This window comes from Dasypus novemcinctus, chromosome 3 (genome assembly GCF_030445035.2).
Source record: "Dasypus novemcinctus isolate mDasNov1 chromosome 3, mDasNov1.1.hap2, whole genome shotgun sequence".
Lineage (NCBI taxonomy): Eukaryota > Metazoa > Chordata > Mammalia > Cingulata > Dasypodidae > Dasypus > Dasypus novemcinctus.
This window is the reverse complement of record NC_080675.1, coordinates 150367820-150389945: the sequence shown is the minus strand read 5'-3', so window position 1 is coordinate 150389945 and position 22126 is coordinate 150367820. Positions and strand designations below refer to the sequence as shown.

The window sequence follows — 22126 nt, the reverse complement described above, 5'->3', positions numbered from 1 at the left end:
GAACCAGGTGGTGGGGGGTGGGGGGCAGCCATGTCCCGAAGAATCCAGGTCTGGAGGAGCTGTGGAGCCTGGGCAGGGCAGCCTGTCTTGACAGCCAGTGCTTTGAGCCTGGGACCTGCTGAGGGGCTGCGCCTCCAGTCCCCAGGCCTGGGCAGTGGGCCTCCCAACCCAGCCTTCCCAGAATAGCAGCCAGGCCAAGAAGCTCCACTTTACCGGTTTATTTTTTTAAAAAAAAGCATTTTCACATGGGCTTTTAAAAATGGGGAAAATGCAGGGTACAATTAAAAACATCACAGGTAAGACGGTACAGCCAGGCCACCAGGAGCACCAGCCCCCTTCTAACTGCTGCCTGCTAGGAAGCTGGACAGGCCCCCAGATCCAGGGCAGGGCAGCAGGAAGGCGCGGCTGCAAGCAAGCAGACCGTCCTGCTAAGAGGCTGAGGTCCCCTCACGTGCTAAGGGTGGGCTGTCAGCTTTGGCCTTCCGGCGTCTTGGGCAGCCTGGGGGGAGGACCCAGGGGAGATGCCAGCTCAGCCTCTACAGCACTGCTCCACAGCTTTCTTCCCAGCTTCGTGCTCTTGTGCCTCCTGCTTGTACTGCATCCCTCCCCCTGCCCCCGTGGGGCCGCTTCCCTCCCCAGAGACGCTGAGCACAGCCTACCTGAGGATGCTGGTCTCTTTCTCCTCTTCCTTTTCTCCAGGGCTGGGGGGGCTCCTGGGTCCCTCTGGAGGCTGGTCCCCTCAGGCTCCAGGGCTGCAGTCTGCTGGGGATGGTCCCTCTGTGCCTTTCGTGTCCTGGGAGGGGCCTTTCTTGGAGGTGGAGGGTCCTGAGTGGAAATGACCCCAGGCCCTGAGGGGCTCAGAGACAGTTCTCAGGCTGGTGGGGGGGAGGCAGCTGCCCAGAAGCCCGGCCTGGGAGGTGCAACCAGGGCAGGGGAGAGGACCGGGAATGAGGGGGGAGCAGAGAGCCATACCTCCACTCCGTCCACAAGGCCTGCCTGTGTCTTCTTGGGTTTCTTCTTTCGAGACTTGCCCCCTGCAGGACACTGACGCTGGGGTTGGAGGATCCTAGGTCCTCAGCTCCCCCCACCCCCTTTCTCTGCCAGAGATGACAGCAGGGTTGGAAAGGGTGCTTGTCCATTCCAGACAAAAGGCCTTCTGCTCTCAGTCTTTTACATTAGGGGTAGCTTACCTTTGGGTGCCAGGGGTCCAGGGCTCCCCTAAACAGGAATGGGGAGGAATTAGAAATCAATCTGGGCCAGAGTAAGAGCAGTTTTCCTCAGAGACTCGTGCCTCTTTTCTGGATCAGTGTAACTCTTCCCCTGGGAAGCCTCTCTGCTCCCTCCTCCAGGTCAGAGCTGACACCAACAAAGCCACCCTCCCCTTGGGCTGCTCCAGCAGCTGGGACCCCGGGAGCCACAGGAGGGGAGGGGCATGGCCTGGGGGTCCCCAGGAATGGAGTGACCCTTAGGGGCCCAGGCAGGCACTGGACATCCCCACCTGGGGGAACCGCTGCTATGGTCCCCTGCCAGGACCCCAGGTCTGCCCGCCCCACCAGCCTCCTTGGTCTGTTTCCCTGCGTGAGCAATAGGACCCCACACCTGGAACCAGATGGTGCGGCCCTGCCGGTCCCGCAGGGAGCTCATGCCCGGCACACCATAGCACCGCAGCCAGGCGCGGAAGGCGGCAAAGTCCTCCTCTCCGCTCTCCGGCCCGTAGCCTTTGCCCCCTGTGGGACAGAGGAGCCAGGCGGAGGTCAGAGGGCAGGCTCAAGTCAGGAGGAGCAGGGAGCCTAGCCAGACCCAGCTCAGACCTCAGCTAGGCATGCCGAGGGGCTGAATTGGGGGCCAAGGCTTCCCACCCTCCTTCAGCCATGTGGCCACAGGCTGGTGTCCTCCCCACTCTGGGTTTTCCCATCCTGGGGTGGGGTGAAGAATCCTGGCCCTGCCTGCCTCAAGGGCAGCTCAGAGGATACACACACACCTAAGAAATGAGGAGGCCTAGTCCACTTAGCAACAACTGGGACTACAACCTCCCATCTCCCAGGCAGGGAACCAGGCCCCGGGTTAGATAATATGCTGGGGCAGAGGCAGTTGGCCATCTTTTGTCTTCCCCAGGCCTCACCCAGCTGGACCACTTCCTTGGGCACCGAGTGGCACAGCTCCAGCAGGTCCGGGTTCTGCAGCTTGGCCCTGACTTTCTGGCTGAGAGTCAGCTCTGGGCTCTGAAGAAGAGTCAGGGACAGGCCCTGGCCGTCAGCAGGGGGCAAGGCCATCGGGCCAGCAGCTGGCCCCTCGGTAGCAGAACCCCCTTGAGCTCAGCAGGACTTCAGAGGCGGGTTACACACACACACACACACTTTGTCGAGAAGCAGAACCTGAGGCCCTGAACTGAGAACGGTAGTCAGAGAGAGAGTGAAGCTGGAAAGACCTGACTCCACCCATACCCTGGTTGGCTGACACACGTGTGCCAGCCCATGTGCTAGCGTGTGACATGCCTCCCTGGATTCTCACCGGCCTGTGCTGCTGCAAGGCCTCCAGCACCGTGCGGGCCTTCTCGAAGGGGGGGATCCTCAGCCTGTGTTGTGGGGGAGAGGGAGCCTTGCTGAGTGGTGGGCAACATGGGCACACCCTGCACCCTGCCCTGGCCCTCGTGCCCACAGCTTGCCCTGCTGACCGGTATAAGATCTCTGCCCGCAGATAGTTGCCGATGCCATTAAAGAACCTCTGGTCCAGGAGGGCCTCACAGATGGGCCGGTCAAAGATCTTGTCCGCTAGGTTTCGCAGCACATTCTCCCTGAAGGGACACACCCTGGGAGTATGAGACCCCTGCTCTGGCTTGTTCATCGGTTCCTCCCCAGGCTGTGCTGGTAGAAGCCAATTCCTGGGGCAGGCCCTACAACTTTATTAGATCCCAGACGCATCTAGGCAGTGGTGCGACAAGAAGAGGGAGGGGGCCTGGGGAAACCTGCTCCCAGGTGCAAGGGGGTGGGGTGGTGATGGGGAATCCCAGTTCCCCTTCTCCTAGCCTCATTGCTCCAGTCTAACAACAATATGGGATTTAATTCACTGTGAAGGGGGAGAAACACTAAGCAAAACCAATGTGCTGGGGAAGTGGATGTGGCTCAACTGATAGAGCATCTGTCAACCATATGGAGGGTCCAGGGTTCGTTCACCAGGAACTCCTAACCCATGTGGTGAGCTGGCCCACGCGGTGCTGCTGCGTACAAGGAGTGCCGTACCAAGTAGGGGTGCCCCCGCACAGTGGTGCCCCACATGCAAGGAGTGCACCCCATAAGGAGAGCTGCCCCACATGCAAGGAGTGCACCCCATAAGGAGAGCTGCCCCACATGAAAAAAGCACTGCCCGCCCAGGAGTGGCAATGCACACGGAGAGCTGACGCAGCAAGATGACACAACAAAAAAGAGACGCAGTTTCCCAGTGCTGCTGGACAATGCAAGCAGACGCAGAAGAACACACAACGAATGGACACAGAGAGCAGACAATGGGGCAGGGGGGTAGGGGAGAGAAATAAAATCTTTAAAAACAACAACAACATCATGCTGGCAACATTGACCCAGTGATGGGCGTGAGTATGAAGAGAGGGGCAAGAAGACAAAGCTTTGGGGTAAAGGTAAGGGTGGAAGGTTAGCCCAGATGACACATTCCTCAGGAGAGTAGTGTCCCACAGCCTCTGCAGCTGTAGGACCAAGGAAATGTGCTTCTGCCTAGGGTCAAGTGCTCTGGTGTGAGAGAAACTTCAGAGCCAGCTGGCAGAAGTGAGCTGGGGGAAGTCAGGACCACGGACAGAAGCTTCCCAGGGACCGGCACTTGGGGACCGTGCCAGGGAAGAACAGGAGTCAACTGCCTTCTGGACGCCAGAGGTGCCTGGCCCGTCCTGTGGGGACCACGTCTCCTAAGGCCATGAAGGCAGGAGGTCCCCAAGGAAGGGAGCCTCTCCAAGTCCACCTGAATTTGCATTTGCAATTTGTCATTTCGAATGGTTTCATTGCACGGCTGGCTGCTCAACAGTCAGGCCTCAGCTCAAAGTTCGCCTTCCAGAGTGGCCTTTCCCAGCTCCCACCCCAACGTCATTCTCTACCTCCTTGTCCTGTTGGATTTTTCCTCAGCCATGTCTGCATTTGAATTCATCTTATTTTGTTTCCTTTTTCCTTCCTCCTCTACCTGATCATTAGCTCTGGGAGCAGGGACCACGTCCCTCTTATTTGCTACTGTACCACAAACACCTAAAACAGGGTCCGGCATGAAGCAGAGGCTCATAAATGTTTCCTCTTTAGACGAGAGGAAGTGGCTGACGCCGTGCCATTTCACGTGACCTGCATCACTTCCCAGGTGGGGCTGTGACCCCTCCTGTAGGCAGGGGACGCTCACAGCGGAAGTCACAGGACACAGACCAGTGGGCAGAGAGAATGTGGAAGACCACAAAACCTGACTCAGAAACCCTGTCTCCCCCTTGAAACAGTTCCTGCTCAGCCTCACTCGTGTGTTGTCAAAGCCCCTCTTCCGTTCTTCCTAGTCTCCTGGGGACATCCAGAAGCAGTGTGGGGCTCTGCGTCCCCACCCCAGACCCGATGCTCACTGGGGCAGTGCCTGCCCATCCTCCTCTGGGCTCACTCTTGCCTCCTCAGTTTTAGGTTTATACACGCATTAGCTCAGGGGCTGTCCCCAGGGCAGAGGACACTACCGTGGCCTACACATGAGGGGACTGAGGTCCAGGGTGGCTTGGGGCTTGCCCTGGTGGTCCATCAGGTCACTGACAGAGCCAGGCCCAGAGCCCAGACTGCCCATTGCACCTGGCGCTGACCCTACCTGAACTTCTCATACTCCAGCAAGACACAGGGCCCGCGGCCTGGATGCCACTCGCCCCCAAGATCCCAGCGTCCGAAACGGCGGATGTCCACAAAGCAGAGGGTGAGCTGGGGGCCAGGTGGAGCCGTGTGGAAGCGGAGATGGGCATGGGGTGGCAGCGCGTCACTGGGTGCCACCTGGAAGGATCCGGACATGCCGAAGCGGAAGATGAGGGCCAGTGGCTCCTGCGGGGGCTGGGCCCCGGGCAGGGGGCTCAGTGTCAGGCGCAGCTCCTTGCCACGGGCTGAGGCTGAGATGCGGTAGGCACTGCTCTCAAAGGGCACCTCAGGGTTGCGGCTGACAGCTGACTTCTCCACACACCCGCCAAACACCAGGTTCCTGCATGCCTCGTTCACAAACTGGCTGGCCAGGTGCAGCTCAGGGCCCTCCGGCATCCTGCGGCGGGGAGTGGGGGGGCGGGAGGGGGGATGGGCCAGGCGTGCAAGCTGTGCAGTAGGAATCATCACCCCCATCTTACAGAGGAGAACCCTGGGGCCAGAGTGCAGCATGGCCAGCTGGGGCTGGCATGAAGGTCTCCTCGCCTGGCCTTCAGCCCCAGGCCCTCACCTGAAAGTTCTGGGAAAGCCGAGGTGCTGGGGAGCTGAGGCTGGGGAAGGGAGTCTGACTCTGCGGTGCTTAGCAACACCTTCCACGCTGCCTTTAGTGTAAAATCCAAATCCTTCCCAGCCACCTCTAGGACCCCCTCAACCACCTGCTCCAGGCATGCTGCTGTTCCTCCCAGCTCCACGCCTTTGCCCTCAGCTCTAAAAAGTCATCTTCTGCGAGAGGCCCTCTGGGCACCCTATCTGAGGTAGCTCCCCCCACCTACCCCGTTGGCTTTTCTCTGGGCACTTACCTCGGTCTGAACTTACCTTGCTTACTGTGGGCCTCTACCTCCACACCCACCTCAGAGCGCAAGCCCTGCTAGCTCCACACTCCCACCGCTTGGAACAGTGCCTGCATCTGCTAACGGCACGAGGCAGTGAGCGAGCACAGCCCTGCCTGGGAGGCCAGGCCAGGAGGCAGGGCACGCAGGGGCTGCAGGCATCTCCGGACACAGCCGCACACGGCTGGTGAGGGCACCAGCCAGCGCTCCCGGAGCTAGGAGCCCTGGCCCGTGAGGAACCTGAAACTCCCACAAAGAGCCTCGGTCCCCAGGGGAAGCATGCCCCAACTCCCTGGCCAGCGCCCGCTCCCACCTGCCTGAGAGCGCGGATCTTGCCTTTTTCCCTCTTCCTCCAGGACTTTTCAGGATGGAAGGCGAAGGTGTGCGGGCGTAGAGGCAGGCATTTGGTCGGGACCGACTCCTTCGCCTTCCTCTTCCCCCACCTCAGCGCCGCCCGGGGCTCGGCACCTGAGTTTCCTTGCGCAAGAAAATGTGAACTTTCAGATTCCTAGTTTTGCAAGAGGCCTACGCTTCTCGGCCCGCCCCCTGCTCCGCGCAGCGCCCCTGTTCTCAACAGAGCCCCGGGCTCCCTTCCACCCGCAACGGTCCCAAATCCCATCCTCCCCTCAGCTCTGCGGCACGAGCTCCATTCGGCCACTTCCCCGCACGGCCGCCCCCTCCCGGGTACCTGCGCTCCGCGCTGCGCCCCACGGTCTGCAGCCGTACGGGGTGAAGGCTAGGGGCGGAGCCGCGCCTAGGAGCATGCTGGGGGCTGGGGGGCTGCTTCAGCGCCTGCTGGGAAGTGTAGTTCCTCGGCAGAGGCCGAGGCTGTTTGGAGTGGGATCCCGAGCTGAGGGTCTGCGGAGTGTGCAGGAGGCCTTGGGGCAGTCACCTGGCTGGGAGTTGGCGGAGAAGTCTGGAACCTAGCTGCCCGGAGAGGGAGAGGTAGGCGCTCAGGTGCCGGGTCTCGGGTTGCCACTGTCCCGGCGATTGCAGGGCAGAGCAGCAACGTCCCAGCGCGTAGGCGCCTGCAGCTGTAGACAGGACGCCTGCAGGTGCGCGATGAACACGGGCTCTGGGGACCAGGTGGCCGACCTGAGGATCAACGCATCGAGACACACAAAAACATCCTCACCTCCCGCGGGGCGAGAAGTGCAGCCAACCAGCAAGCACCGGGGGCGGAGAAGGAAAGCTCTTCAAGTGATCCTGCGGGGGAGGGTCTGCAGTGACATTTAGGCTGAGAACTCAAAATCAAGGAGCCCGCAGGCAAAGAATGAGGGCAAGCAATATGCCAAGGCAGAAGGGACGGCTGATGCAAAGGCCCAGAGGCAGAAAGAGCTTTGCCAATTGAAAGAACTAAAAGAAGATGGTTGTGGCTGGAGGGCAGTGTGAGAACCCAGAGGCAAGCGTGATCCAGGTCAGGTCAGGCAGGGGCTCTGTAAGGAGTGTGCGTTTTTTTTCTAAGTGTGATAGAGCATGTAGCAGGCACTGGTGCCTGATCCATAGCTATGGTCACCCCATTTCCTAATACTTCTACTTTTTCTTCCTTCAAATATTTATTCATTTGTATTGGCAGAAGTGTTTTAAAGTATGTTAGGCAAATTATGACACTATCTCCCAACACTTATGTATCTCTAAAAAAGCAATTTCCTACAAACCACAATATCTTGATCATACCTTGTAAAGTCATCTGATATGATATTACTATCGTCTAATACCTAGTCCACATTCAAATTTCCCCAATTGTCCCCAAAATGTCTTTTCCACCTGGCTTGTTCAAGGTGGATTCCAGTCAAGAATTGCATGTCTCTTTAATCTTGATGGAATCACCCTCTCTACTTCCTACCCACCTTCTTTTTCGCCCCCTTCCTTTTCTGGCCTTTCATTATACTGACATTTCTAAAGAGTCTGTGTCCTTTTTCTTTTGAGATGCCCCATCACATTCTAGGTTTGTCTGAATGTTTCCCCAGGATATCCTTACCTAGTTCCTCTACCTGTAGTTGCTCCTGCACCCTGGGAATTAGATCTAAAGGCTTAATTATACTTAGGACACCTCCTAGGAACTGCTCTGTACTTCATATTGCATTACTTTAGGAAGCACCAAACATCTGGTTGTTCCACGTTAGTGATGCTAAAATTGATCAAGATTGAGGCTGTGGCAGCCAGGCCTCTGTGTTAGAAAGGTGTGAGTCACACCTTGTAACCACTAAGCCATCTGTGGTTTGGACAGACAAGGGACAAATTGAAGGGTAGAACCATGGACGCCAAGGACTAGGTGAAAAGAGATCTCCTTAGGCCAAGGGAGTGGGCCCACCCATGTGTGTGGAAAGGGCAGGTCCACCCCTGCATTTGGAGGGGTCTGGCCATCTGCCCTGGTGCTTGGAGGGGCGCCCTTTGTGCCCCATTGTTCAGGGAGAGTGGTGCCACCCTTATGCTTGCAGATGGTGGGGCCTGTGTCCCAGTGTTTGGAGGAGAGTCTGGCTGCCATCTGGGGCCTTTACCCCAGTGTTTGTGTTTGGGGAGAGCACGCTTTCAGAGCTGTGGCTGTCATTGCATCAGGCTAGAAAGGCAAAACATAGACGACTCTCAGACCTTAAAATCTAATTGAGTTTGCCTTGCTGGGTTTTGGAATTGTTAGGGACCCAGGATACCTGTTTTCCTTCCAATTTCTCCCTTCTAGAATTGGAAGTCTATCCTATGCCTGTCCCTCTATTGTATATTGGAAGCCTAGAACTTGTTTTCTAGGTGTCCACAGGCAGAGAGGAATTGTGCCCTAGGACAGACCACACCCGTAACTGATTTTCATGAGAGTCTGTACTTAGCAATTGTTACTAAAATGACTTAAGGTTTTGGAATGTTGTGATGGAATGAATGTATTTTGCATGTGGAGAGAACACATCTTTTTGGGGTTCAGAGGGCAGGCTGTAGTGGCTTGGAGCTATGTACTCCAGAAAAACATGGTCTTAAACTGAAATCATTCCTGTAGATGTGAACCCATTGTAAATAGCACCTCTTGATGAGGATACTTCAGTTCAGGTGTGACCCATCTTAATCATATTATGGAAGGCCTTATAAGGAAGGCCACAGAGAGAGAAAACCACCGGGAGCAGCCAGAAGCTGAAGGTGAATGGACCCAAGAAGTCAGAAGAGGCCGCCATGTGCATTGTTTTGTGACAGAAGCACCAAAGACCGAGGATAGCAGCAGTCAGCCCCAGAAGGCCAACATCTTCTGGGAGAAAGCACGGCCTTGATGATGTGGTGGTGGTCTGGAACTGTAGGTATACCCCCCAGAAATCATGTTCTTAAATTTAATCCATTCCTGTGGCTGTAAACCCATTATAAATAAGACCTTTTTGATGAGTTACTTCAGTTAAGGTGTGTCTTAATCTTCTTGCTGGAGTTCTTTCTAAATAGGATCCTTTTTTACAGAAAGAGAGAGAGAAAGCCATAGAAGCAAAAGCTGAAAGCAATAAAACATGGAAAAGAAGGGGAAAACCAGCAGGCACTTCCAGATGTCTTGCCATGTGACAGAGGAGTCCAGGATTGTCAGCAGCTCATCTTAGATAAGAAAGCATTGCCTGATAATGCTTTGATTTGGAGATTTTCCTCAGCCTCAAAACTGTAAGCTTGTAAATTAATAAATTCACATTGTTAAAGTCAATACATTTCATGGTATTTGCTTTGAGGACCTTAGCAAACTAAATAAAACAGATGCCTCGATGATGCCATGATTTTAGACTTCTAGCCTCAAAACTGTGAGCCAATAAATTCTTGTTGTTTAAGTCAACCCATTGCATAGTATTTGCTTTAGCAGCCAGGAAACAAAAATGTAGACAATCCTGAAAAATTCATAACAAAGTTACTAGAGCTAATAAATTCAGCAATATGGCAGGGCAAATGATCAAAATGCAAAAATTGGTAGTATTTCTATACACTACTAATGAACAATCTGAAGAGGAAATCAAGAAAAAATTCCATTGACAAAAACAAGGAAAAGAATCAAATATCTAGGAATAAATCTAACCAAGGGTGTAAAGGTCATGTACACAGAAAACTACAAAATATTGCTAAAAGTAACCGGAAGACTTACATAAATGAAAGGACATTCCATGTTCACGGATTGGAATATTAAATATTGTTAAGATATTGATTCTACTCAAAGCAATTTACATATTCAATACAATCCCAATCAAAATTCAAAAAGCCTTCTTTGCGGAAATGGAAAAGCCAATTATCAAATTTATATGGAATGGTAATGGGCCCTGAATAGCCAAAAGCATCTTGAAAAAGAAGAACCAATTTTGAACTTATTACAAAGCAACAGTAATCAAACACCATGGTACTGACACACATATGGACTGATTGAATCAAACTGAGAGTTCAGAAATAAATCCTCACATCTATGACCAATTGAGTTTTTGACAAGGGTGACAAGTCCACTCACTGAGGAAAGAATAGTCTCTTCCACAAATGGTGCTGGGAAAACTGTATGTGTACACGGATGTGGTAGATCCCTACCTCATCATACACAAAAATCAACTCAAAATGAACCAAAGACCTAAATGTAAGAGCCAAATCTATAAAACGCCTAGAAGAAAATATAGGGACATATCTTTAGGAACGTGTGTTAGGCAACAGTTTCTTAAATTTTACACCCCAAGAACAAGCAACAAAAGAAAAATTGTATAACTGGGACTTCATAAAATTAAAAACTTTCATGCATCAAAGGACTTCATCATGAAAGTAAAAAAGTCTTACACAATGGGAGAAAATATTTGGAAACTACATGTCTAATAAGAGTTAATATCCAGATTACAGAAAGAAACCCTACAATTCAACAGAAAAAAACAAACAAAAACAAAAAACCAAAACACACAAAAAAAATCATAGGAAGCGGATGTGGCTCAAGCCCTTGGGTGCCTGCCTACCACATAGGAGGACCTGAGTTTGATTCCTGGTGCATCCTAAAAAAAAAAAAAAAAGAAGCAGATGAGGAGACACAGGGCAGAAGATAGTAAGTGTAAACAATGAGGGGGGAGAAATAAATCTTAAAAACACACAAAAAAGCAATCCAATTTAAAAATGGGCAAAAGATTTGAATAAACATTTTTCCAAAGATATACAAATTGCCAGTAAGCACAAGAAAAAATGTTCAACATCATTAACCACTGAGGAAATGCAAATCAAAATCATAATGAGATACCATTTCATACCCATTAGAATGGCTACGACTAACAAAATGGAAAATAACAAGAGTTGGAGAGGACAGGGAGAAATAGGAACACATGTCCGCTGTTGGAGGAAATGTGAAATGGTGCGGCTACTGCGAAGGCAGTTTGGTGGTTCCTCAGAAAGTTAAGAATAGAACGACCACATGACCCAGCAATCCCACGACTAGGTGTATACCCCGAAGAACTGAAGGAGGACTTGAACAGACATTTGTGCACATGTTCATAGCAACATTATTCACAACTGCAAAAAGATGGAAGTAATGCATTCAGAAGTGGTTTGGAACTGGATGTACCCACCCTCCCCTGAAAATCATGTTCTTAAATCTAATCCATTCCTGTGAGTGTAAGCAGGTTTTCACGACGTTACTTCAGTTAAGGTGTAGCCCAGGGTGGGTCTCAATCTCCTTACTGGAGTCCTTTATAAAGGGAGGAATAAAGAGAGAAAAAGCCATAGAAGCAAGAAGCTGAAAAGAATGAAACCAGAAGAGAAGGGTGAGACCAGCAGATACCGCCACGTGCCTTGCCATGTGACAGAGGAGTCCAGGATCTGGCAGCTGATCTTTGGGAAGAAAGCATCACCTGATGATGCCTTCATTTAGACACTCTTCTCAGCCTCAAAACTGTGAAGTGATAGTGGTTGAAAGGGAAAATGTAAGTTCCTGTATATCACCAGAAGGAAAGCTGAAAATATGAAACATGGAACTGTGTAGCAGAATGAGCCATCATGCAGAAAATGGGTATGGGTAATACTGCATATTTAAGACTTTTTCTCTGGAGCAGAAGAAATGTACGTTAATGTTAAAAGATGTTAATATCAGGGTGATATCTGGGCAAAAATACAACTAAAGCAATTTATGGACAGTAGTGTATAGTAGCATACTGATACTCTTCCATCAATGGAAAAAATGTTAAGTGAAAGAAACTAGGGAAAAGGTACTACATATTGTTTGACTCCATCTATTCAAAGTATAAATACAAATAAATTAGATGGAAATAGAATAGCACTTATGTGTAGCAGGGGAAGGAGAGATTGAGAGATGACTACTAAGCAGTAGAGTTTTTTATTTTTTTGAGAAATGAAAATGCTCTAATATTGACTAAAGTGATGAATGCACAACTCTGTGATTATACCAAATACCACTGATTGTATACTTTGGATGGATTGTATGCTTTGAGTACACTTAAATAAAACTGATATTAAAAAGGAATGAAGTTCTGATACATGCTACAACATGGATGACCCTTCAAGATACTGTGTTGAATGAAATAAGCCAGACACAAAAGGACAAATATTGTATGATCTCAATGATAGGAAATAATTAGAATAGGCAAATTTATAGGGTCAGAAACTAGAATAGAGGTTACCAGGGGCTGTGGTGGGGGTAGGGAATGGGGTGTCAATGCTTAATTGGCACAGAGTTTCTGTTTGAGGTGATGGAAGTAATGGATGGTTGTGATGGTAGCACATTGGGAATATAATTAACACCACTGAATTATATTTGATATGGTTGAAAGGGGAAATTTTAGTTGTACATGATACTATAATAAATATAAATTAAGAATAAACATAGGACTGTACACTGAGCTCTAATGTAAACTATGGACTATAGTTAATAGTATGATCATAATAATATTTCAACTGTAACAAAGGTGCCACACTAATACAAAGTGTTAATAATAGGGAAAACTGAGTGTGTGATGGGGGTTTATGGGAACTGCATTTTTCTGCATGATTTTTCTGAAAACCTAGAAATTCTCTAATAAAAAATAAATTAAAAAAAATACATTGCAGTGTTATAATACCAATAATAGAAGTACATGTAGTGTTCTGTGATAACATCAATAGGAGAATGTTGCCCAGGGACTCAGTTACTATTATACATTTGATGAGACTTAGAACATTCTTGTGAGTTTGTCTGTCATTTTGTTTTGTTATGTTTATTCCTTGTTTTCCATTATTCTATTTTTTCTTTTTCTCCTATGTGTTACTTGTACATTTTTTAGAATTCCATTTTGATTTATCTGTATTTTTGAGTGTATGTCTTTTTGTTTTAGTTTGCCAGGTTGATATGACACATACCACAAAACAGGTTGGCTTAACCGGAATTTATTGGCTCACGGCTGGACGGCCAGAAGTCCAGAATCAAGGCATCAGCAAGGCCATGCTTTCTTCCCAAAGTCTGTAGCATTCCTGCGCTGTCCTGCCACAATCCTTGGAGTTCTTTGGTTTGCTTCCCTGCCGCCAGGCACCTGGTGACCTTCTCTGTGTCTGCTCAGACAGTTTCCACTGGCTTCTGGCCTCTCCCCGTGACCGTCTCTGTCTGTCTCCCCATTTCTTCCCTTGGTAAGGCCTCCAGCAGTATAGATTACCTCCACCCTGATTCAGGTGGCCACCTTAACTAAAAACAATCTTCAAAAGGTCCTATCTACAAATGGTTTCACATCCACAACAGGCGGATTAAGATTAAGAACATGGGTTTTGGGGGTGCATAATCCAATCTACCGTGTTTTATAGCTTTTTTTCAGTGGTTGCACTTGGTATTATGGTATGCATACACAACTCACCATACTCCACTGCTGTCAACATCTTATCAGTTTAAGTCTAGAAACCTTACTTCCCTTTACCTTCCCCCACTTATAAGAGACTTAAATATTTCTTCATACACCCAGAACCATATTGGACAAGATTCTATTTTTTTTGTGTCAACCACAAAACAAAATTTATATTTACCCATATTTTCACTCTTACCATCATTCTTTCTTCCTGGTGAGATTCTATTTTGAATAATTCCTTTCTGTTTAAAGAAATTTCCTTAGCCATTCTTTTACAGTACATCTGCTGGTGACAAATTATATTAGTTGTCCTTTATCTGGGACTGTCTTGATTCCTTTTTTTTTTTTTAGGATGTACGAGGGATTGAACCCAGGACCTCATACATGGGAAGCAGGCTCTCAACTGCTTGAGCTACATCCACTTTTTTTTTTCTGTCACCAGATATAGAATTCTAGGTTGACAGTTCTTTTTTCTCAACTCTTGAAAAATGTTCTGCTATTTCCTTCTGGCCTCCATGGTTTCTGATGAAAAATCTGTCCTTTTCTTCCTATAGGTAAGGTGTTGTTTCTCTCTCTGCTTTCAGTGTCTTTTTCTTTAGTTGTCAAAAGTTCATGACCTGTCTTGGCAAGGATTTTGGGGGGTTTATCCTTTTGGAGTTCACTGACACTTGGACCTGTAGGTTTCTATCTTTTACCATTTGGAGGAGAACTTCAGCCCTTATATCTGTGAATACTCTTTCTGTCCCACCTTCTTTCTCCTCTCTTTCTGGGGCTCTGACAACACAAATAGTAAATCTTTTGTGATCTCACAAGTCCCTGAGGCTCTGTACTCCCCACGCCAAGCCCCAAGTTAGTTTCTCTTTTTCAGACTGGGTAATTTTTATTGTTCTATTTGCAATTTCACTTATTTTTCATCTGCAATTGAGTCCATGCTTTGAGTTATTTTACTTTGGTTACTGTATTTTTCAGTTCTAAAAATTCTGTCTTGTTCTCTTCCATTTTTCTGCTGAGACTAGTGTGTTTGTAATTGGTCACTGAAGCATTTTGATGGCTGCTTTAATTATCACATCTGTGTCATCTCAAAGTTGGTGTCTTGATTTCTCATTAAGTTGAGATTCTTTTAGTTCTTGGTATGATGAGTGATTTTCAATTGAATCCTGGACATTTTGGGTACTGTAATGGGACTCTGAATCTTATTTAAATCTATTCCTTTAGCAGGCCTCCTTGCACGCCACACCAGTGGAGAAAGGCGATGTTGCCTCGTGCCAGCCAGGTAGCGGGGGAAGTCCAGGCCCCACACTTGACCTTTGCTGGCCTGGACAGGGGTAGGAACACAGTTTTTTTTCCTTTGGCTGCAGTTACTTCTTCTATGTTGCTGGGCTGCTCCTTTGGCTAAAAAGAGCAGGATTTTATTGGGGCTTTTTCCCCCTTTGTCTGTGCCCACTGGCATTTCTGGCTTTTTCAGCACCCAGTCCAGGATATATGAAGCAAAAAGAAAACCCCAGGGAATTCTCCATTGTGCCATTCCTTGGGTCCCATGGACCGTAGCCAGTCTGCCTTCTCTCCACCTTTCAGAGTCTTATGTTTATATTTTATATAATGTCCAAGATATTTAGCTGTACTTAGTGAGAGGAACAGAAAAAAGTACATCTACTCCATCTTTCTGCAAGCAAAATCATGAGTTGATTTTCGATATTCAAATTGTCTCATTTTTGTCCAGTGGGACAAGCTGGCTCCTTTGGGTATGACTATTATTATTTTTTACATTTTTTAATTGTGGGAAAATATACATAAAATGTATTATTTTAACTATTTTTAAACTTACAATTTAGTGTCATTAAGTACATTCATGCTGTATAATCTTCGCCACTATTTCTGAAACATTTTCATCATCCCAAACAGAAACTCTATCCATTAAGTAACTAACTTCCCCTCTCCCTCTCCCCCAGACGCTGGTAACCACTATTCTAGTTTCTGACTATGGATCTGCCTATTCTGGCCATCTCAGAGAAGCATAATCATACAATATTTGTTCTTTTGCGTCTGCTTATTTTCCTTAACCCATTATTCTGATAGCTCCCTTGTACCACAAGATGCTTCAGGCTCACCTTATACTCTCCCTGCACCAGCCCTGGACTCAGCCTTTTTTCCCAAGGAGTCCTGGTTGGTCTAAGCCAGTCCCAGGAGGCCATTCCTCTTGCCAATAAGTGGTTCAGGCATGGGCCTTTCTTCCTAAGGAAGAAGGCAGGAAAAGAAGGGCTCCTTTCTCTGCATAGCAGGGTATCTGGGATTGGGGCCCCTGGCTTGCTGCCAGCCTGAGGATGACACCAACACAGTGAGAGTAGAGCTACAGAGCTAGAACCCTGATTTTCCTGGCTATGGACAAGCTGTTTCTTTTCTGGTCCTCAGTTTGCCTCACCCCTCCAACTGCCTCAGTCAGTGGTAGAGAAGAGAAACGAGCGATGGACCAGGGAGCTCTGTATGTCACTTGGTGTCTCTCACAAAAACCCTTGGTCTGAACCCAAGAAGAAATCGATGCTCACACACCTTTACACTTCTGTTTATTCTTCCTGACTTGTGAAAACTACTGACAAATGACTTTGATGGGGAGGGGAGAGAATGATGGAAAATGGACCTCAGGGTGCCTCTGATGACTTCTCACATGGGGACCTTTGAAACTGGGACCCAGGAGGCCAGGTCATCCTGGGACTGCAGCTACCCCCAAAGAAGTTTGGAGGGAAGCCACTTGACACGGAGAGGGCAGCTTCACATGGACTCACACACTCACGAGGAGCCCAGCGAGCTCATCAGGGTCTGGGCCTGCCTCAGTTCTGCAGGAAGAAGAGGTGGGCATGTGGGAGTCAGATGGGAGCTGGGAGGGACCCCTGACCCTCCAGGCCTGGCTGAGCCTCACCTGCCAGCAGGACCTGGAACTTGTCTGCTGAGAGGGACATGGTGATGGGCTGGGCCTTTTCCCCTAGTGCAGCTGCCACGTCCAGCCTCAGGTGCACCATGGGCTCCTCCACAGTCTGCAGCAGGCTGGAGCTCAGTGTGTAGTCCACCCGCCAGCCCACGCCTGCCAGCCTGTTCACTGCAAGGCAGTATGGGGCGGCTCAGGATCACAGGCAGGCAAGCCAGGCAGCCGTCAGTACACACCTTCTCAGCCCTTAACCCAAGACCAAGAGCCTTTGAAAGGCTCTCCCTCTGTGCCTCCCAGATGCAACAATAATCCTGGCCCAGGCTTGGCACAGGCAAGAGCTCAGTCAATGGGAGGCCAGATTATCCACAAATCACAGAGGAAAGAAGGCTGGCCTGAAGCCAGGAGACCAAGGGCCAGGGCCAGCTCTGCGACTGCTCCATGTGTGAGGACACTTTAGTCTCCTGAGGACTGGCACCTTGCACACTACACGGGCCTCCCAGAAGGACCCCAGGCCCCACGCTGGTCCACCCTACACTCACCGCGCAGGCTGCAGGCCCGCAGGTGCTCCTGCAGAGGGCTTTGCTTCTCCTCGTAGCAGCGGCACAGGCTGGCTGCGTGCTCTGGGGGCAGAATGGAGGTCCCTTGAGGTGGCAGGCAGGGGCTGGGGCCTGGCTGCTCAGAGGGCAGGTCTTGGGTTTCTGGCCCACCTCAGGGTCACACAGCCTGACCTGTTGGCCCCTGGGTTGCCGCCCGCCCCCCCAACCCCCGTACCTTTGGGCAGCCCCAGCTGCTGCAGCTCACTGGACAAGGACTCGCCATCCACACTATGCTTGGCTGCACTGGAGAGGATGAAGCTCAGCACGGCCACTGTGGCTTTCACATCGCCTGACTCTGGGGGGACCCACGTGGTGGTGGTGGGGCGGGATGTCATTGCGGCCCCAGCTGCTTCCTGTTGCCCCACCATCTTCAGCTCAGAGCCCCCAGGCCTTCTCAAGCCACAACCACCTCTACTGCTTTACCGGAAGCTGTGAGAAGACACTGGGGGCAGACTGCCAGCATCTTCCCACCCCTCATGCGCCTCTGCTCAGCAGGTGATCAGGGAAGGGTAGTAGGGGGAAGGGGTCTCTGTGCCAGGCACGAGGCTGAGTACCAAGGGTCACCCAAAAGCCTGTGGACACAGTGGGGTACTCACCAAATTTGGCATCAGCTGTGAGCTTCAAGATCTTCTCATACTAGGGGGAAAGGAAGCCCTCAGGGGGTGCCAGACTCCTCACCAGCCCCTTGACCCCCCGCCTGGGTTCTTAGAAGGGAACAGGCTGGGCTGGAGAACAGGATGGGACGCCTCCAGGGAGGTGCAGAGGCTGGATCACCTTCCTCCCCGAGCCTGGTTCAGAGCTTCACAGTGGTAAGGGTCAGGGGGTTGTGGGACATGGGGGCTGGGGTTCTGTACTCACGTCAATCCCCTGTCCCAGAAGCTCCTTCAGCACCTGGCTACAGAGCAGCCGCAGCTTCACAGAGGACTGGAAATGAAGGTCCCAGGTCAGCCAGACTGGCCCAGCTCACCCCTCACTGCAGGGGGCCTGGCTCAGAGAAGGTCGGCCATGTGACTGAGGTTGCACGGCATGCCAGGACAGGCTGAGAGCACCAAGGACCCACCCCAGTGACCTCCACCCTCTCCACCCGCTGCTTCCCCACTGGGTAGACCCCATGCACTCAACAATCTTGGCCAGTGTGCTGATCTCTGCCAGGACCCAGTCGGGACAGTCCAGATCGCCACAGAACCGGAACCTCTGCAAGGGAGGGAGGCAGGGGGTCAGGCTGAAGGGACGGCCAAGGAGCGGCAGGCTGTGTGTGACTCCCACACTGCCGGTCCTCAGGGACTTCTACCCCCTGTCCAAGATGGAGGCCTCTGACCACTGGCTCCCCTAATGACAGGCTGTGTAGAGAACCCTCTCCCTGACCCACCCTGCTGCCAAGCCTGGTGCTGAAGCCTGTGCTGGGGGTACAGCAGGGGACAAAACAAAGTCCCTGGCCTCATGGACATGAGTGAGCTCTTCACCTCATTGCCTTCCACTTCCCCCTCCTCCCCTGGCTGGCTCCAGGCACAATGGCTTCCCTGCTCTTCCTCGGTTACACCAGGCACACTCGGCCGTGCTGTCCCCTCTGGGTGGAACATTCTTTCCCTGGGTACTGCAAGGCTTACTCCCTCATTTCATTCAGATCTCTGCTTAAATGACTCCTTTTGCTGTGCCATGCAGGGGCGTCCCCTCGTAGGGGTCACTCACGTGCAAGGAGTGCGCCCCGCAAAGGAGAGCCACCCTGCGTGAAAAAAGTGCAGCCCGCCCAGGAGTGGCGCTGCACACACAGAGAGCTGATGCAGCAAGATGATGCAACAAAAAAGAGACGCAGTTTCCCGGCGCCGCAGGATAATGAAAGGGAACACACAGAGAGCAGACCGGGGGGGGGGGGGGGGGGGGGGGGTGGTGTCTTTAAAATAAATAAATGACTCCTTATCAAACAGGCTTCTCCGACCATACTTGCTAAAATAATCCCTCACACAAGGAAATTATGGGGGCCAGTGGGCATGTTCATTATCTTGATTGTAGTGATAGTTCACAAGTATATACATATGACATAACTTATCAAATTGTATACTTTACATATGTGTGGTGTACTGTATGTCACTAATATCTCAGCAAATCTGTTTTAAAAAACCGAACAACTGCTCTTCCCCCCTTTCTTGATCCTCCAACATTTATGACAGCAAATATCACACATTTTACTTATTTACTGGAGGTCTGTCTCCTCCATTAGAATGCAAGCTCCACGAGGGCAGGAATTTTTAGGTTTTATTCACTGCTATAACCCCAAAGTCCATAACCCTGCCTGAGTAGTTGCTCAGTAAATATTTATAGAAGAATGAATGGAGGGATGGATAGATGTAGTCTACTAGGAAAGATAAGACAATAAACTAGAAATTGAATAAACAACTTCAAGTAGAGATAACAAAAAACAAGATCCTGAGACAGAGGTGCCTGGCGGCTGGGGCTCTTTTGCCCAGAGTGGTCACATCACACCAGAGATAAGGATCCTGAGGGAGAGGCAGGGCCAACAGACTCTCATCCTGCTCAGCAAACACCCCTTCCAGCTTTTGCCCTCACGAGGACCTGCTGACATGGCGGCTGTTTCCCCTTCAACCTCTGAGGCCAGCTGTTATCCGGCCCACAGGGATCTGCAGTAGTGGGGAAGGGGAGTGGGGGGTGGGAAGCAACCTCTTCTTTCTGCACCCCCAATCCTAGGTCTTGATGCTCTCAACCTTCCCCCAAATACCTGTGCTATTGGGGCCCAATAGAATATTTCAAAGGAATCTATATTGAAATAGTTATCAAAATACTCAAAACAAATTGGTGATACAGTATTATATGCACTTCTTTATTAAATTGAAAAACAAGAACCAGCAGCAAATCTAATAACCACCGTAATTTAGAAATTGTAAGCATGAACAAAATTCTGAGGTATCTGTCAGAGGTGCTACTAATAACACTGTGGTTTGTTGCCAACATTTGTAATGAAGAAAATTCTAAATTTCAGTTTAATGTTGGTGAAAATTGATTTAAGGTTTGCCCTAAGTTCATGGACTCCTGAATTCTATCCATAGACCTCTATATACCTCAGTTATTATTTGAATTTTTGAATCACAAGAATATGTTCCTTGTATTTCTTAAAACACTAGCATTTCTCTAGGATCTTCCCTAGACCCTCTCTCTTCTCAATTCACACTCTTGCTGGGACAGCTTACACATTCTTAGGTTCAAATATCATCGTCATGCCAATGACTTGCAAATGTACAACTACCACTGCAGATGCTCTGCGGAGCTCCGTACCCTTAAACCGGAACCATCTCTGCCAGCTGCACCCGGATGCTCAAAGAATCCTCACAGGCTCCTCACAGGCAAAACAAGTGATTGGTGTTTTCACTGAAACCTGCTCCTCCTCCTGGGTTCCCGTCTCATTGAACACTACCACCTGGGAAACAAGCCCACTTCCTCCTCTTCCCCCCACGTGCATTCAGGCACTGAGACCTGCTGATTTCCCCCATTTCTTTCTATCTCCACTGCCTCCACCTTAACTCAGGTCATCACCACTATCTCTTGGGGGTCTGCTGTTCCAGCTTGGGATCCTTGATCCCCTTGTACTCCCTCCACAAGCAGCCAGAAGGACCTTCCTACCTTCCCAATGCCCTGTGTTAAAGCACAAACTGTATGCGTGCCTCTCAAGACCTAGCAAGCTTCCACTAACCTCCAGATTATACTCTCCTGGCTAAGTGAAATGCATTCATCTCTCTCACATGAAGCCTTTGAACATGAACATGAAGATGCACCCCTCCTTACTTTTGGTATACAAACTGTAGTTCACCCAGACAGCTTTTCCTGGGTCCTCAGGGAAATATTTCAAATACTCCACACAAGGCACAGTTAGGTTCCTTCCCCTTAGCTCTTAACTGTGACCACCTATTCAAACCTCCCATTTCCTTTCTCCTTCCTTCTGCAGCTTAAATCCCAGTGCCTGGCACAGTGCATAGTACAGAGCAACCACTCAGAAAATACCTGTTGAATGAATAAATGGACGGACTGAATGAATGAACGAATGAATGGTCGGAAAGTCCCAATCCCAAAACTACTACTTTCTGGCTCTGAAAAGAGCAAAGGGGGCTTCCTAGCAATGTGGAACACTAGAAACTAATTCTTTTTTTTTTTTTTTTAATTATTTATTTATTTATTTTAATTACATTATGAAAAATATGAGGTCCCATTCAACCCCACCGCCCCCGCCCCCCACTCCCGCCACAGCAACACTCTCTCCCATCATCATGACACATCCATTGCACCTGGTAAGTTCATCTCTGAGCATCACTGCACCCCATAGTCCAATGGTCCACATCATTAGAAACTAATTCTAAGCAAGTTCTTCTCCAAGTTCTGAAGGTGGACAGGGGAAGTAGGCGCCTTTGGGAGGTCCTCCTGGAACCGGGGAAGGGACTGGAAGGACTTCGGCACCAGAAAAGCCCCAGGTCCTGCCATAGGAGGCGGGGCCCTTCCTTTCGGCCAAGGGAGCATCCAGGATTCCAAGGCTGCCGGCCGTGACCTGTCCTACCCACCCAGCTGGGGAAGAGGGTGGGAATCTGCCTATTCTCCACCAGACCCTCGGCCCTCACGACCGCATCCAAGTTTGCGGAGACGTCTGAGCAGTCTCCCCGCCTCCTCGCCCCCGGAGCCCCACCCTTCCCCCAGAGTTGGCAAATTAAGAATTAGGAGAGAGTCCTACCCTTCCCGCCCGCTGCCTCTCATCAACCCTCTTCCCTCACCATCGTGGCCGAAGGCCTGGGACCCGGCGTTTCTTCTTCCGGCCCCGCCTGGTCAGCTGACCCGGAGATCACGTGGCTCTCGCGTCGCGGAACCGGGGGGCGGGGCCTCGCTGGTGAGGGTGGAGGGCGGGGCCTCGCTGGTGAGGGTGGAGGGCGGGGCCTCGCTGGTGAGGGTGGAGGGCGGGGCCTCGCTGGTGAGGGTGGGCACTGTTGCCGCCTCTTGCGGAGATTCGGTGAGGGAAATGCAGGAGTCTTCTCTCATTGCCAAGAACTCTTCCCTGGAAGTGATCAGCACCAACCTTGAG

The 22126-nt window shown here is 50.3% G+C and overlaps 2 protein-coding genes and 1 long non-coding RNA gene across 13 annotated transcripts; 1 reads left to right on the top strand and 2 right to left on the bottom strand.

Annotated features, from left to right (window-relative positions):
- Nucleotides 1-203: 203 nt before the first annotated feature.
- On the bottom strand, nt 204-6892 carry NEIL1 (nei like DNA glycosylase 1). 11 transcript variants are annotated; one of them, XM_058294558.2, is made up of 12 exons: nt 6441-6892; nt 6066-6229; nt 5739-5829; nt 4828-5262; nt 2675-2794; nt 2512-2575; nt 2123-2222; nt 1600-1727; nt 1191-1218; nt 973-1034; nt 660-825; nt 204-499 (listed from the first exon to the last, which is right to left on the bottom strand). In XM_058294558.2, exons 4-12 carry the CDS (start codon nt 5259-5261, stop codon nt 429-431), a joined length of 1173 nt encoding a protein of 390 aa, XP_058150541.1. In that variant the 5' UTR covers nt 5262; nt 5739-5829; nt 6066-6229; nt 6441-6892; the 3' UTR covers nt 204-428. The 11 variants fall into 11 exon arrangements, 10 of the variants coding, with proteins under 10 accessions (XP_058150541.1, XP_071070404.1, XP_071070405.1 ...); XM_071214303.1 differs by having other exon boundaries at nt 660-848; nt 973-1044; nt 6070-6229; XM_071214304.1 differs by having other exon boundaries at nt 660-848; nt 973-1044; nt 6089-6229.
- Nucleotides 6571-9413, top strand: LOC131278036 (uncharacterized). Its single transcript, XR_009185155.2, has 2 exons — nt 6571-6697; nt 9182-9413. It is a non-coding gene; the product is annotated as an uncharacterized lncRNA (long non-coding RNA).
- Nucleotides 9414-16080: 6667 nt separating this feature from the next.
- Nucleotides 16081-21910, bottom strand: COMMD4 (COMM domain containing 4). Its single transcript, XM_004473475.3, has 8 exons — nt 21822-21910; nt 18175-18246; nt 17911-17976; nt 17649-17688; nt 17228-17347; nt 16996-17076; nt 16451-16627; nt 16081-16367 (listed from the first exon to the last, which is right to left on the bottom strand). The coding sequence occupies exons 1-8, from the start codon at nt 21822-21824 to the stop codon at nt 16321-16323; spliced, it is 606 nt and encodes a 201-aa protein (XP_004473532.1). The 5' UTR covers nt 21825-21910; the 3' UTR covers nt 16081-16320.
- Between the last annotated feature and the right edge of the window lie 216 nt (nt 21911-22126).